Source organism: Anomalospiza imberbis, chromosome 1, assembly GCF_031753505.1.
Source record: "Anomalospiza imberbis isolate Cuckoo-Finch-1a 21T00152 chromosome 1, ASM3175350v1, whole genome shotgun sequence".
Classification (NCBI taxonomy): domain Eukaryota; kingdom Metazoa; phylum Chordata; class Aves; order Passeriformes; family Viduidae; genus Anomalospiza; species Anomalospiza imberbis.
Window position 1 is genome coordinate 5,683,449 of NC_089681.1, and position 14,235 is coordinate 5,697,683.

General features: G+C 41.1%; 1 protein-coding gene across 3 annotated transcripts in view; it reads left to right on the top strand.

The window, feature by feature from the left end:
- The window catches only part of COL22A1 (collagen type XXII alpha 1 chain), a 224,222-nt gene that overhangs the window by 177,731 nt on the left and 32,256 nt on the right, over positions 1-14,235 (top strand). For all 3 annotated transcript variants that reach the window (XM_068180318.1, XM_068180320.1, XM_068180324.1), the window contains 4 exons: positions 235-279; positions 2,535-2,612; positions 5,369-5,404; positions 6,309-6,362. In XM_068180318.1, the coding sequence (XP_068036419.1) occupies positions 235-279; positions 2,535-2,612; positions 5,369-5,404; positions 6,309-6,362 (213 nt within the window). The remainder of the gene's footprint in view (positions 1-234; positions 280-2,534; positions 2,613-5,368; positions 5,405-6,308; positions 6,363-14,235) is intronic.

The following is a 14,235-nucleotide window of genomic DNA, read 5'->3' on the forward strand; positions in this document are numbered from 1 at the left end:
TCCTTGTGACTAGTACAAAAATGATTAGCTTGATGGAAGTTCCCTAAAAGCTTTTAATTCTTGCCCAATTAGCCATTTGTTTAATTTGGTTACATGTTACCAGTAAAATATTGCCAGGATGGTGTGAGCTCAGGAGGGCAGTGATGAGAAAATTGCTGCCTTGATTATAGCAAGGTCCAGGCTCTTGTTTGGCTGGAGGGTGACTGTTTTCTTGGTTTGCTTTTGTTACTTTAGGGGGAAAGAGGACCACCAGGCTTGCCCGGACCCTTTGGACATAAGGTGAGGATGGACTTCATTGTGGACTGCTCATCTTAATCACTTGAACTGGAGAGAAGAACATGGTGCAAACATGGTCTGTTTTCCACTGTAAAATAGAGTTTGCAAAGCTCTGACTCAAAAATGCACTTCTATCCTTCTAGAGGGTTCCTCTCTTTATTATTCCAGCATCTCAGTGGATGTAAATACTCAAATATGAATTAGCTGTGTTCACTTTCCACATTTAAATCCCTTCCAGCACTATAAGAATTCAGCACAGAGGGAGGTGCCAGTGCCCACTTTTTCAGGGAAACTGTGACTAGGACCCTTTAATCCATACAACCAGGGAGACACTGCATGGCTCAGGGATGATCTGCTCTCAGGACCACCTGTAAGCCCTCATAGAGAACTTTTCCCTAGCACTCATTCCCTTCACCTCTCTGCAAGGAGAACATGAATTATTTCTCCAGTAGAACCAGGTAGTCCTGGTTTCCCCTCCTGTATTGAGGCAAAGACTAGCTAGTTGAAGAGGTTGATGACACTTAAGTTCTGCTGAAAGTAATGTGTATTCCATTATAAGCACACAGAAAAGAAAGAAAGGAATAAAACAGCAGAAATCTTTGATTCTGGGAGGATCTGGATTGTGCTTGAACATTTAATCAGACATTTCAAAAATTGTCCTCTTCAAAATGACCATTTTCTGATGTGGACTGGAAGAAGAATCAGATGTTGAAACAGATTCTGTAAGTGATAGAAGCAGGATTATATGAGTATGAGACCAAATCCATCTATGTCCATATTTTTGAAATAACCAAACTGCTATGATTTTTTTTAAATTTTTGATGTATTTTGTACAAATGCATTGTAGTCTTTTCTATATATCTTTGACAGTTCAGAACACAGACCTACACCCACACAGACACACACTAATAGACTGAGAATTAATATAAAAGTCAGAAAAAAACACTAAAAGAAATCTCATTAAGTATTCTATTCAATAGCAACAGAAGATTATAAAAGTCTTAATTGTGTGTGGGAAAATACTATTGAAATTTTTGTATTAAAATTAACTTTCTGAATAAAGTAACTGATAAGGGATGTGTGGAGTGTTTGAACTAATCAGAATGCATTTTTTCTCACTGGCCTTGCAATATTATTTCTTTGTAGTAAAAGATTAGCTTAAGAAGAAAGCAAGAAAGGGGAAAAATAGGAGATATTGCAGATTTAAATTTGAGTGGGCAGAATCCACAGGTAACAATTTTTCTATCATGCTTCTATATAGCTAGAAATAATGTCATAATAAATAGCATAAATAAGATTAGTTGTTATAAATCTATTGCCAACATGAGACCAAATCTCCCAACTGCAATGCAATCCATAAAAATCTTATTGATTTCTCCCTATAACTAGAAAACAGATGTTAAATTAAAGTCTTACAGCTGAATTCTTTCTTAGCCCTCTGTCTGAAATGTACATTGAGCAATGTCAAGCTGTTTTCTGTGCTGTTCAGGTTTTACTTTGAAAATCTTGTTTTTTAGAAGGGAAGGCTCTCCTTTTCTAGTACAGTGCTCGAGAGAGTGTGGTAGAAGTGTTGACTTACATTTTACCAAAATAATTTCATACACTTCTGGGAGTAGACCTATGTTGGTAAAGGAAAGGAGAATATTAAGATGCAGTAGAACTTCTCTAATCCTGTCTTCCCCAGATAAATGATCTATGTTCAGCAATTTTTGTGCCTTAGCCTTCTACCACAGAAGCACAGAGAGAGAAAAGTGATTTATGGTGCTTAGTGCTTCCCCAAGCCAAGGAAAGTGCCTGCTACCCTGGTGAAGTCACTGTCTCTGGAAGTGTTCTGGATGTGGCTCTAGGGGGTATGGTTTGGGGTGGTTAAGGTACTACTAGGCTGCTGGTTGGATTAGCTGATCTTGAAGGTCTCTTCCAACCTTGGTGATTCTGTGAATTCTGGAAATTTGATGCAGTGCACTAAAATAAAGGAGCACATGTGCAAAGATTGTGTTTCTACTCAGTTCTGTGATGTGATGTAGCACACTGAGCCTGCAGAGGCGGGCTGGGGCCTGTGTGGTGGGAAAGGACACTTTGTTGGCATGATGAGACAGTAAATGTGCTATGTCCCCATGCTGCCACAAGCAGAATCTGTCCTTCTGTGGGCAGGATCAGGACCAGATGTACTCATGTGACATTCTGGTGTACCACCTGCTTGCATTTCAGCACATTTGCTCATCAGTGCACAAAGCTTTTAACTTTTTCCTTTATTTCAGGGTGAGAGGGGAGCTCCTGGCCTCCCTGGACAGCCAGGAGATAGAGGAGTGCCAGGAGTTGGCCTGGCTGGACCCCCTGTAAGTAGCAGCTCCTGCTGCAGCCTGTAACGAGGTGGAAAATCAGGCACTGCCACCTGGGAATGTGTTGCCTGTGCTCAGCTGTGCTGAGAGCCTGTGGGACATTTTGCCTTCTGAAGGTGCAGATTCCAGAAGAGTCCAGAGACTGCCATTTGTAGCTCACGTGTCACATGTCTGCTATGAGGGCTAAAAGTGCTGTAGGATTGATTGGGGTCACTCCTGAATTTTGTCAGGACTGTCACTCCTGAATTTTGTGCATCATCCTGGCACATTGGCTGTGGATGTGAGTGGAGATCTGTGCCAAGGCAGCAGTTCTGGTCTCCTGGACAGATACAGCCATGCCCACATCAGTGACATAGAGACACTCCAACAGCAAAATACAAAATCAGATTGCTTAAAATGCTGTGTTCCAAGAGGGCTCTCCTCCCCAGAATTTCCCACAAATATCTGGTAGGTTTGACCTCATCCAGCTCTGCCCTGCTGACTATCAGTTGGTCACATGATGTATCTGGGAGTCTGCTCGGAAAATTTGGATTTTCCTGTTGCTGGGCTTTGATCACTCCAGTACTTGTCATGTACAACTCCTCTAGAAATGAGGGGGATTTGGGAGTGCTCTGGCAGTAGTCCTGCTCAGAGACCTCTAGCTATGCACTGAATTTGCTAGTGAAATATGCTTAGGAGGAAGCAAATGCTATTTCTGGCTGTAATTGCAAGAGGACATCTGAGCCCTTGCATTGTTTTGCAATACCTCATGCATGCCATGATCCTGGACCAATCATCAATGTTTGGTTATTAGTGCTCCATTTATCTAGCTGCAAATGTCCCAATTAGTACAGGAAGTTTCTTTGAAATTATAAGTCATATTCCTGGGTAATGAATTGAAAAATCTGGCTTTCTGAGGTATATGTCAACTTAACATTTATTTTTACCATGCTGAATTCTATCTGAGGTAAAGCAAACTGGGTTGGTCCTGTTTCACACTGTGATTGTATCAAGGCTTTTATGGTCCTCACAGGGTCACCAATGACTGCAGGTTTCCTTTGATTTATCTAAGGATCTATAGATTTATCTATGATTTATCCAAGGAACAGTGGTGTTCTTGCACTTCTCAATGTTCATCCATCAATTAAATTAAAATTAAATTAATAAATGAGTATCTAGCTTGTTTGAAAATCACTAGCTGGTGGACAGTCTTTAATTACAGATTTTTAGATTCAGTCCAGGGCTAGATGAGTTTATGTCTGCATCCTGATGTACGCAGCATGACAAAGTTGTTCTTCATTGGGGATTTAGCATCCTCATTTCCATAAACACAAATGACTAAGGACTTGACTCCAAATGTAGACATCTCTTGTCTCACACCAAAAGATTGTTTTTTTTGGTGTCTTCATTATTTGCCCACTGTCAGGATGTGTAGCCACCTACACACCACACTGTTCTCAAATGATATGTTTTATTTATTTAATTTGCTTTACTAAATGCTTCTTAAAAAAAAGAAAAAAAAAAAACAACAAAACAACAACCAAACCACTATTATGATGGGCTCTTTTCCACTGCAGATTCATCATAACCTCAGCTCCAGTGCAAAGACTGGAATTGGAAAAAAAACCCAATGCTTTATAACCTTGAATCTAGCAGACTGTCACAAAAACTGAATCCCACATTAAAAAAAGAAGCCCAGAATAAAATCAGTGGAGTTGCTTCAGTGCATGTTACATGCTGAATTAAAGACATCAGCCTCTACTCTTTTTAGCGATGTGACAAAATTGTGTTTATAATACTTCAGCTTCAGAGCTGAGAGCCAACAACTCTTTTTAATTGGAATCCTCACCCTTTTTCCTCCTGTGCCCTTAACCTCTCTCAGACTTTGCTTCCTGCACAAAATATATATATAGATGAGGATTTTTTTTTACCTTATCTGCTGAAGTATTGAGTTACAATTTAGATAACACTGAGCCATAAACTTGAGCATTAGCAGAGTGTGTTATTTCCAATAGAGTAGGGGACAGCTTGGACAATTGGGGTGAATTCACATGTTTATACTGAAGCTGCCTAATGAATGGATACATAGTATAAGTGGAAAGGTTTCAATTTTGCCCTGCCTTGCCTTGTGGGTATTAATTAAATTATGCATTTAGCCATTTCTTTAACATGCACTAAGGTGTCTTCTTTCATGGAGACATTGTGAGGATTAGTGAGTTACTGTGCCTGAAACAGAAAGCAAAAGGAGAGGAGTTACAGTGGTAGCCAATTTATTCAAGCCTTGTTTTGGGTGTGTTTGGAATACCAGACTGAGACTGAGTCACCCTTGCTGGATATGGTACTGCATCACTCCTGTGGTGTTCCTGTAGAAGTGGGTACCTGCCAGTGGCTCCCTCTAGTCAGCTGCACATTTGAAGTTGCATCCCTGAACAAACAGCATGCACAAGCCCACTGCCCTCCCCCTGCTTTGACCTAACTTAAAGAGCACAGAAGTCCTGTGGGACGTTTTTCCTTGTGTAAGAGGTAGCTGAATGCAGTGGTCTTCAGAACCTGGGGGTGTTGTCCTGTCCCAGCCCAAGGGATGTGTGGATGCTGTGGTTCTGTGTCTCCAGACCCAGCCAGGAGCATGGATTGTCCATGGGCACAGTGCACACACATGCACACTCATGAGTGCAGCACACAGTCCAGTGCAGAGAATAATGCCTTAATGCAGGACCCACCCTGCTAAATGAGAATTTTAAATGTTTTGATTGCTATGTCTTTTCTGTTTGCAGGGCCCTGCAGGACCCCCAGGAGACAAAGGGTCACTGGTACAGTATGTCTTTCTAGCTATACCCAAATTCTTTGGGAAGGGGACATCCACACTAACTATGTTTTTACCAGTCATCTCATGAGGGCAGATATAATTACTTTGGTTTTGCTCGAGGAATGGTCACAGAGTGGCTGATCCACCAGAACTTCTGTGTATTACCACATACTTGTCTGCTATATTGAGTTGTGAGAAAGCTGATCAAGAGCCTTGGCCTGGTGGAAACTTTTCCTTATGTGTCAGTAGTCCTACAAGACAGATAATGAGTGACTTGCTTCACCCTTCTTTCAAAAATTTATTTTAAGGCACATAATTCAAGGCATATTTCTTATAGACAAGGCCTCAAAGGTTTAAAAGAAATCATTTTAGGACATTTTTCTTACTTAAATCTTACAGATTTCAGTATTCACCAAACACACTTTAGTCCCTCAACATTCAGTTTTTCAAGGATGCAATCCATTGGTGTGGCACAAAAAACTGTGTACCATGGTCTCAGTGGACACTGGCCTGAATTTCCAGCACAGCAGCCAGTCCTAGCAGTGTGATAGCCTGGAACTGAGGAGATGGACCTTCTTTTCTCCTCAACTGTCCTGTGCTCAGTCATGTTTTCTTCCTTTTCAAAAACCTGCCTCCTGTAAAGAGTCATTATTACCTCTCCAATCAATGTATGGGAAGCTTGACTTTAGTGATGCACATGAAATCCCTTGAGGCACAGAAATTACTGATATCAGCATAGTGCAGTGTGAGCTGTAATTATATTTTTTCTTAAACTTTCTCATAGTTGTGTAGGTTCTGGTTAATTTTTCCACCAATAACTATTAGGTTAAAGATTTCTTCTCTTCAGCTAAGAAGCACCTCATAAATACTACTCACATTACTGGGTTTGTCTGTTCTCTCCCTCTCAGGGTCCTCGTGGTGTTCCTGGTATCCCTGGACCACAGGGGCCTCCTGGCCAGGATGTAAGTAAAATAAAAGTGTAAGTGCTCAAGAAATTTGTCAATGCTTGCATCTAATTTCCTTTTAAAATTGTGCTGATAATCAACTGCAGTCTCTGAGTGTTACTAGGATAATCCAAGGGACGTGATTTGCAGAAGTGGAGCTCTTACAATTTAGGATGTCACAGGGGAAAATAGTTGGAATAAGGAGGATTGCTTCCAGGAAAATGGGGTTCACCACTGAACCCTTTTAAAATGACACTGCAGAAGGGATTTGGCAGTATACACTGGGGAAAGATCCCACACTGGAAAAGGATGGTGGTTAGACTGTCTAGGAATTTCTTAAAATCCACTGAGATAAGTACCCTTTCTGTTAAAACAGGGCCACAGCTGTTAAGTTCTCAGTGAGTTCATTTTGCTGCTGCTATTGTGCATGTTTGAGGACATTTTAACCTCTTGGTGCATTGTCCTCCCACTCTCTCAGTGGTGAGTCATGGAACAGAGAGGAACCTGGCAGACTCCCAGCTGGAAAGCTGGCCCCTCTCTCTGCCTGCTTCCACTTCAGTGCTGCATCAGACAGAGGAGAATTTTTTTTCCTCTATGATGTGGAAACCAGTCCTCTGAAGGAGGCTCTGAAGATTTTGAAGGGCGTGATCTTTAGGTTTAAGGGAACACTGTGTGGAGGGGGAAGTGACCTGGAACTTTCCTCAGTGCTGCTCTGTGATGCTGTCATGTCTGAAATGGATACTAGCTCTCACCAAGCATTTTTCAACCCTAGTGTGGCTTTACTGATACCCATCAGGTGGCCTCAAGGGGGTACTTTCCTGTGGAAAGAAGGTCTTGTTTTCTTCCCACCTACTTATTCCCAGAGGAATTGTGGATGCCCCATCCCTGGAAGTGTTCAAGGCCAGGCTGGATGGGACTCTGAGCATCCTGGTCTAGTGGAAAGTGTCCCTGCCCATAGCACAAGTTTGGAACCGGATGATCTTTATGGCCCCTTCCAACCAAACCATTCTATGATTCTATGACTGTACTTTGTCACAAGACAAATGATTAAGTCAAGATTTTCTTCCACAGCCCATGTTAGCTGAAATGATCCCTTCTATCCCTGGGCAGACAGAGATTTGGGATTGATTGTGTTCTGCTGCTTGTCCCTAGATCTCATCACCTTGCCTCAGATGTTTGAAATTTTTAATTAAGATGTTTTGAACAGGAGATAGGATAGATGGGTTTATTAGACCTGTACTATGCGAGGAGAGTGCCTGAGGCAGCTTTTTGGAGTCTCTTTCTGGCTCTGCTCAGATCAGCATTTGCTGGTCAATTCTTGGAGATGCAGCGCTAAGGTCTTTACATTTTTCTTTTCCCCGCAGAAAATTAATCCAAACACAAACATTCCTCAGGCTACTTCTAAAACACATTCTCTACTACACTCACTGCTTTAATTGCAATCAATATGTCTTTTAGAACCTTTCTGTGTTGTCTGATCATTTGCTAAACCATTCTATCTGTGTTTCAGGAGATATAATTGGAGGTACAGGGTACATTCCAACATTTCTTGGTGTGTCAGCAGGGATAACCTATTTTGACAAGATCATGCATTTGCAGTTCCCTGATCTCTATCTTTATTTAACTAGCATAAGGAACTTTTTGTTCTGCTTCTGCACTCTTGTATGCCAATGCAGTGTTCCTGTATCCTCTGAAACATGTCCATTTTTGTACTCTGCTGTGTTCAAACAGGGTATCATTGGATAGGAAAGCTCCAATTTGAATTGCTAATATGAATTTGCTGTGCAACTCCCAAGCCATGCAGTGTCAATTGCCTGAATGACTTGCCTCAGTGTCTTGTACTTTGCTGTAGCCTTTGCAAATGTATTCCATGTTTTTCTTTTCTGAAACTGAAAAATTCTTTTAAATCGCATTTACATACATCAAGTTACTCTCTGAATTATATTTCCAGTTGCAACCTCATCAGATGCTTGTGGAAGTGCTTGCTATCAGTTGCATTCTCTGATATATCAAATCAGATATACAACTGCATTTGGGGAGGTGAAAGAGTCAATACTATTTTTGCAATAGCTTTGGTCAGAATTCTCTCCCACTGGTGAATAAATTGCGGTTTTTACATTACTACATTCTAGATTTTTTCTGGTCCCTTAAAAGTATGTATCATATGTTTTTGTGACAGCCCAAAGTCACCTTTTGAAATATCTGTTGGCTACTCAATCTAATATTAAGAGTTGTCAAGACTGTCTTTTTTTATTAAAATTTAGGTTTTGAAAATACTTGCCTAGGTTTACAGTACAATTGTGCTGCTTTGGCCTTATTCTGTTCCTCTTAGCAAAAGCCTTGCTATTTGTTTGTCCTCTAGAGTTCATGATGTTCATAAATCCCTATGAATTATCTTTTTCTGCAACCAAGCTGGGACATGTTGTCTTCTCCCATATATATAATTTTCTTGTCTTTAAATTTGCTTTTTTTTTCTGATTAACCAAAGCTCCAATTCTTAAAGCCTAAAAAGTGTGGGGTTTTAGGTCTTTTTTTCCCTAATAATATGACTAATTTTTTCTATAACAGAACTACTACACATTGTACCTACTTTAAGGACCTCAGTCACTTAAAAAATTACTTTCTCTTGCTTTTGGAAAAAAAATCCAAATCACATTTTAATCTGGCGGTATTCCTGTATCTAGCATTAAAATAGTGTAGCCTTAAGTACCTTCTGTCAGAGAAGTTGGCCAATATTGTAGTCTGAGAATTACAAAAAAGTATTTCTACATATTCAGTGATGTTATATGCAGTGCTGTTTCCTCCAGCTGTTGCAGACCATGTTCCTCCTGCGTGGTTAAATCAGATATATGGAAGAAATTCTTAACTGTTCATGTAGTGAAGCACTGGAGCAGAATGCCCAGAGAAGCTGTGGCTGCCCCATCCATGAAAGTGCTTGAGGCCACGTTGGATGGGGCTCGGAGCAACCTGGCCCAGTGGAAAGTGTCCTGCCCATGGCAGGGGGTTGGAATGAGATGGGATTTCAGGTCCCTTCCAACCCAAGCCACACCATGATTCTATGGAAAGGTTTATTAGAAGATATAAATGACAGGACAAGCTATGGTGGGCAGGTGCAGGGCTCAGCCAAACAAATGCTCCAGCCAGCTGTGGCTTACCAGCTCCTTTTATACCCTTTTCTGTCTACCCCCTGTTTGTTTGTTACTCTGTCTTCTCATGCATCTCCCCAGCTCTATCAGTCCCTCAGCCCTCCCAGTTCATGGTCCCCCAGTTTACAGTCTGATCTCTTGCAAGGACCAGATTGCTCTCCCAGGAAGTGCAGTCTGTATTTTTTGATCACCCATTGGTTACTGCCAGTTTCAAGATCTGTTTCTTCTAAGGTCTGTGTCTTGGAAAATTTAGGTTCTGATTTCTTCCTTTTCCCTTAATTTCGCAGTTGACAAGGTCTTGGATGAGGTAACCTTGCTGCAATAAGCCTCCTCCCATTTCCACATGCCTTGATCAATTAGTGTGAATGTCCAGGTTTGCTTCCCATCACAGCCATCCTTTTTTGTTGGTCAGGTTTGTGTCCTTGACATTCTAATTTATGACTTTTTCCTTCTCTTCCTTCGTTGAATTCAAAAAGGTTCTTGATCAGATACCCCTAAAGGAGCAGACTCTCTTCCCAGCCACCCTTACACTTCATGTTTTGAGAATCATCTGTTCTCCCCTGACTCTCTGCTGGGAGATAAAATGTTTCTGTTCAACACACCTATTTAGTGTCCTTAGATTAGGAAACAATCTGAACGAGACTTTCTCTTATCATCCTATTAACAGTGAGGGCACCTGTTTAATAGGATCCTTCAGTATTTTGATTGTGATAATTTTCATTAACATAAACATTGAATTAATCACTTTTTAATTAGGTTAATTATTTATGGTAACTAAATTCCAGCCTTACTGAGAAGTTCATCTTCCACCTGTGTTTGCTTTCATAATTGCAAAACCTTTGTGGATGCATAAATTACTGCCAATGGATTTGAAAAACAGAGTTTGCTGTTCTGAGGTTGATTTTCCCATCCAGTTCAGGCCAGTTCCAAGGAGCCTTTGTGTTTGTTTTAGGGTACTTACAATCCAAACCAGGGTACACTTATTAACCATTCTATTTTCTCTTTATTGCTATGATAACTGATTTTAGATATTGCATTTAAAGTTTAATTTTCAGTCTTCTAATAGAACTATTCCACCATATGCCTGTGTGACTTACACACTTCCCTTATACATTCATGTTTCCTTACAGACTTCCTTTATTTTTGAATATTTTCCCATGCACCACTTACCTGGGCATCATTTTCCCCATCATAGCATTTTGCCTGTTAACTGCACCAGCATTTAATTTCTTCTTAGTTACAGAATCACAGAATATTCTGAATTAGAAGGGACCCACAAGGCTTATCAAGTCCAAGTCTGAAGCGAATGGGCCATGAGGAGATCAAACCCATGACCTTAGCATATTTAACACCATTTGCAAACCAACTAAGCTAAATATTGTTTCTTAGCATTATCAGCAGCACAGTTTCCATCAGTTCCCATTTAAAGACCATTCCTGTGTGTCAGATTTTTGCAGACTGATGCTCTGGATACTGTGCATCACACCTCCTCATGGCTGATATCTATTCCCTGTACTGGTGTGCTGTACCACTCATTGGATATTCTGCTTTGTGCCAGCCACTCTTGGCTGCAAACTCCTCAAAGTGTTCAAACTTTATGAGTTTTCCAATGCTGGTTGTTATTTGGGTCTGTGCATTTTCCCACATCGTGTTAGCAGCATTTACTTTCAGTGCCATGCAGCTTTTTGGTCAGACTCATTTCCTTTTTTTCTGAATTTTCTGGCTTTCTCTTTTCCCCTATGAGCTTGTCAGATGCAGTTTTAACTTCCATGTCTTCATTCCAACATTTTCATTCTGCTCTGAGCCATGTGAAGCTGCATCAGGGGAGGTTTAGGTTGGATATTAGGAAAATGTTCTTCATCCAGATAGTGGCCAGACATTGGAACCAGGATCCCCAGGCAAGTGGTCACAGCACCAAGACTGACAGAGTTCAAGGAGCATTTGGACAATGCTCTCAGGCACATGATGTGATTATTGAGATTGTCCTGTGCAAGACCAGGAGCTGGACTTGATTTTTTGTGAGTCCCTTACAACCCAGGATATTCTGTGATTCTATATTTGTAGCTTGTCTGTTTTTGTTAGCCTTTTTCTAACTCCAGGCCTCTACAGACCAGCAATATTTCCTCTACTTTTGACTCTGCTTCCATTTGCCTGTTCTCTGATGATGCACCAGGCTGAAGGGCCATCATCTACATCTGGTTTGTTCAGTTTGGCTCACAAAAGCATTCTTCAATGGACATTCTCTGTTTGAAGTCTTGTACCTTTCAATTGTTTGACTTTTCTTGGGGATTTAGGGTTTTTTTCAGGTTTGTCAGCCATGGCACAGAGCTTAATCTCTTTTCCTGTCTCATTTCCATTCTTTTAGAGACATCACCAGCTCCACATCATACAGAGTGCAAGAAAATGGGTTCATCCCTTTTTGTCTCAAGGCACTCTAATACCATGTGGACATGATAGCTATGCTTAATTCTTTCCAAGGACTTCCATTTTATTCACTCTCTTCTTGTGTGTCTTTTCACATAACTAAGAAGTCTTTTCCTATATTCTTTTTTTAAAATATCTTTAAATACTCGGATTACACCGCTAGTGCCATGTTCATATTTCAGATCCCAAAGCAGAAGGCTGTCAGTGAGCCCTATAGCATATATTTATAGCTGTGCTACTAGTCAGCATGAAAAACATTTCTGAACTGTCTTTTCTGTCTTGCTTTCTGATCCAGGATTATTCTCATGGCTCAAGTTTTTGCTTTGCATCACACTTTTTAAAGCAAGTTCTGTGTGAGTCTTCCTGAACAAAGTAGGTCTGAGAATATAAGATCTGTGTAATTGTTATTTAGCCATCCCTCTTCCCATTTGCAGAAGTGGCTGAGAACACAGTGGAGAGGATGCCAAAAGTGTGACCTGACAGCATCTGTGAAAGGGAAGGACTTTGGGAACAATGCACAGTTCTCTGGTTTCACCTTGAAATTCTGTGGAAGAAGGAAAGCTATAAATTACTAAAATGATTACTTATATTTACTCAATTCCCCAGAAGGACTTCTGGGGAGAAATGGGAGCTAAACATCTTCTTCAGATATTATCTTCTCTTTGTTCTCACCTGCAGAAGGTTTAGATTCTCAGAAAACAAGAGTTCATCCATGAACTTCAGTACTACTTCAGCTCCACTTTAGGTCCATTTCAGTGTGTGTTTAATTTTTTTTCTCTTAGAAAGTCAAGATAATGGAAGGGTTGTTGCTCACCCAGAAGCATTTAATGTGGACATAGAAAAAATAATCAATATATTTTCCTATTTTTTCTCTCCTCTAGCAAAACATACAGGATTTAAGTACTAAGTGAGACTCAAGGATTAAATTCAAGTTTTTCCTACAGCTACAATTGTGGTGTATCATGATACACAGTGCTCTTCAGTCATTAATCCCCATGTCCCCGTCTGGTTATCTGTGTAAATAATACAATGAACTGATTGGCAAAACGGAATAACCTAAGACAAGGTGGCAGAAAGAACACCCAGAGCCCTTCCTGGCTAAGCATTTGACCAAATTTTATAGGAACTTTCCATATGGAAATACTAGATAGTCTCAAAGAGTAGCTCCTGCTGAGCCTAGACTGATTGAATGCCACTACTTGTACCTTGATCACCATCCAGATCTTGATGCAGCCCAAAAAGCCAATCAAGTCCTGAGCTGTATCAAAACCAGTGTGGCCAAAAGGTCGAGGGAGGGGACTCTGCCTCTCTAGTCCACTCTGGTGAGACCCCACCTGCAGTCCTTTGTCCAGCTCTGGGATCCCACAGCCAGGAAGGATGTGGAACTGTTAGAGCAACTCCAGAGGAGACCACCAAGGCAACTGAAGGGATTGAGCAACTCTCTAGCAAGGAAAGGTAGAGAGAATTGGGATTGTTGAGCCTGGAAAAATGAAGACTTCAGGGTGACTTGTTTGTAGTATTCCAGTACCTGAAGGGAGCCTTGAAGAAAGATGGAGAGAGACTTTTGACAAAGTGTGAGAACTATAGGTAACCAAGATAGCCAAAATCCAGAGCTGAAGTGTAAAGAACAGATTTATTCTATTATCACACTGGCAGAATGGGGAGACATGCACTGTTAAGCTTGTTCCATCTTAGCAGGGGCAAAAAGTGCTCAGGGTAACCTCCAAGCTCCTTATCTCTCCTTCTCCCAGCAGGGAGGCCCCAGCCTGTGAGGAATGCCTTTGAAGTTTTTTTACAGCATTCTGCTATCTTCTACAAAACCTCTACTTCTCAGGACAGACAGAAAACAACCCAAAGAAAACACAACACAGAAATTTTCCACACTGAATATTCTTAGCATCCTCCAGCTGCAAGGTCATCTTTAGTGAAAACAACTCTATTTTTCCTGCCATATCAAATCTTCCACTTTCAACCTTTTTCTCACCACACAAGGGGAGTGGCAATAAAAGGGGTAATGGCTTCAAACTGGAAGAAAGTAGGTTCAAATTAGATATATGGAAGAAGTTCTTTACCGTGAGGTTGGTGAAGCACTGGTACAGGTTGCTCAGAGAAGCTTTGGATGCCCCATCCCTGGAAGTCTTCAAGGCCAGGTTGGATGGGGCTTTGAGCAACCTGAGGTAGTGGAAGGTGTTCCTGCCCATGGCAGGGGGTTGAATTTAGATGGTCTTGAAGGTCCCCTGCAACCCAGACCCTTCTATGATTCTGTGAACATCCTGGGTGGCAAATCCGGAACCATCCCAGAGAAAACCCCATGTGGGACT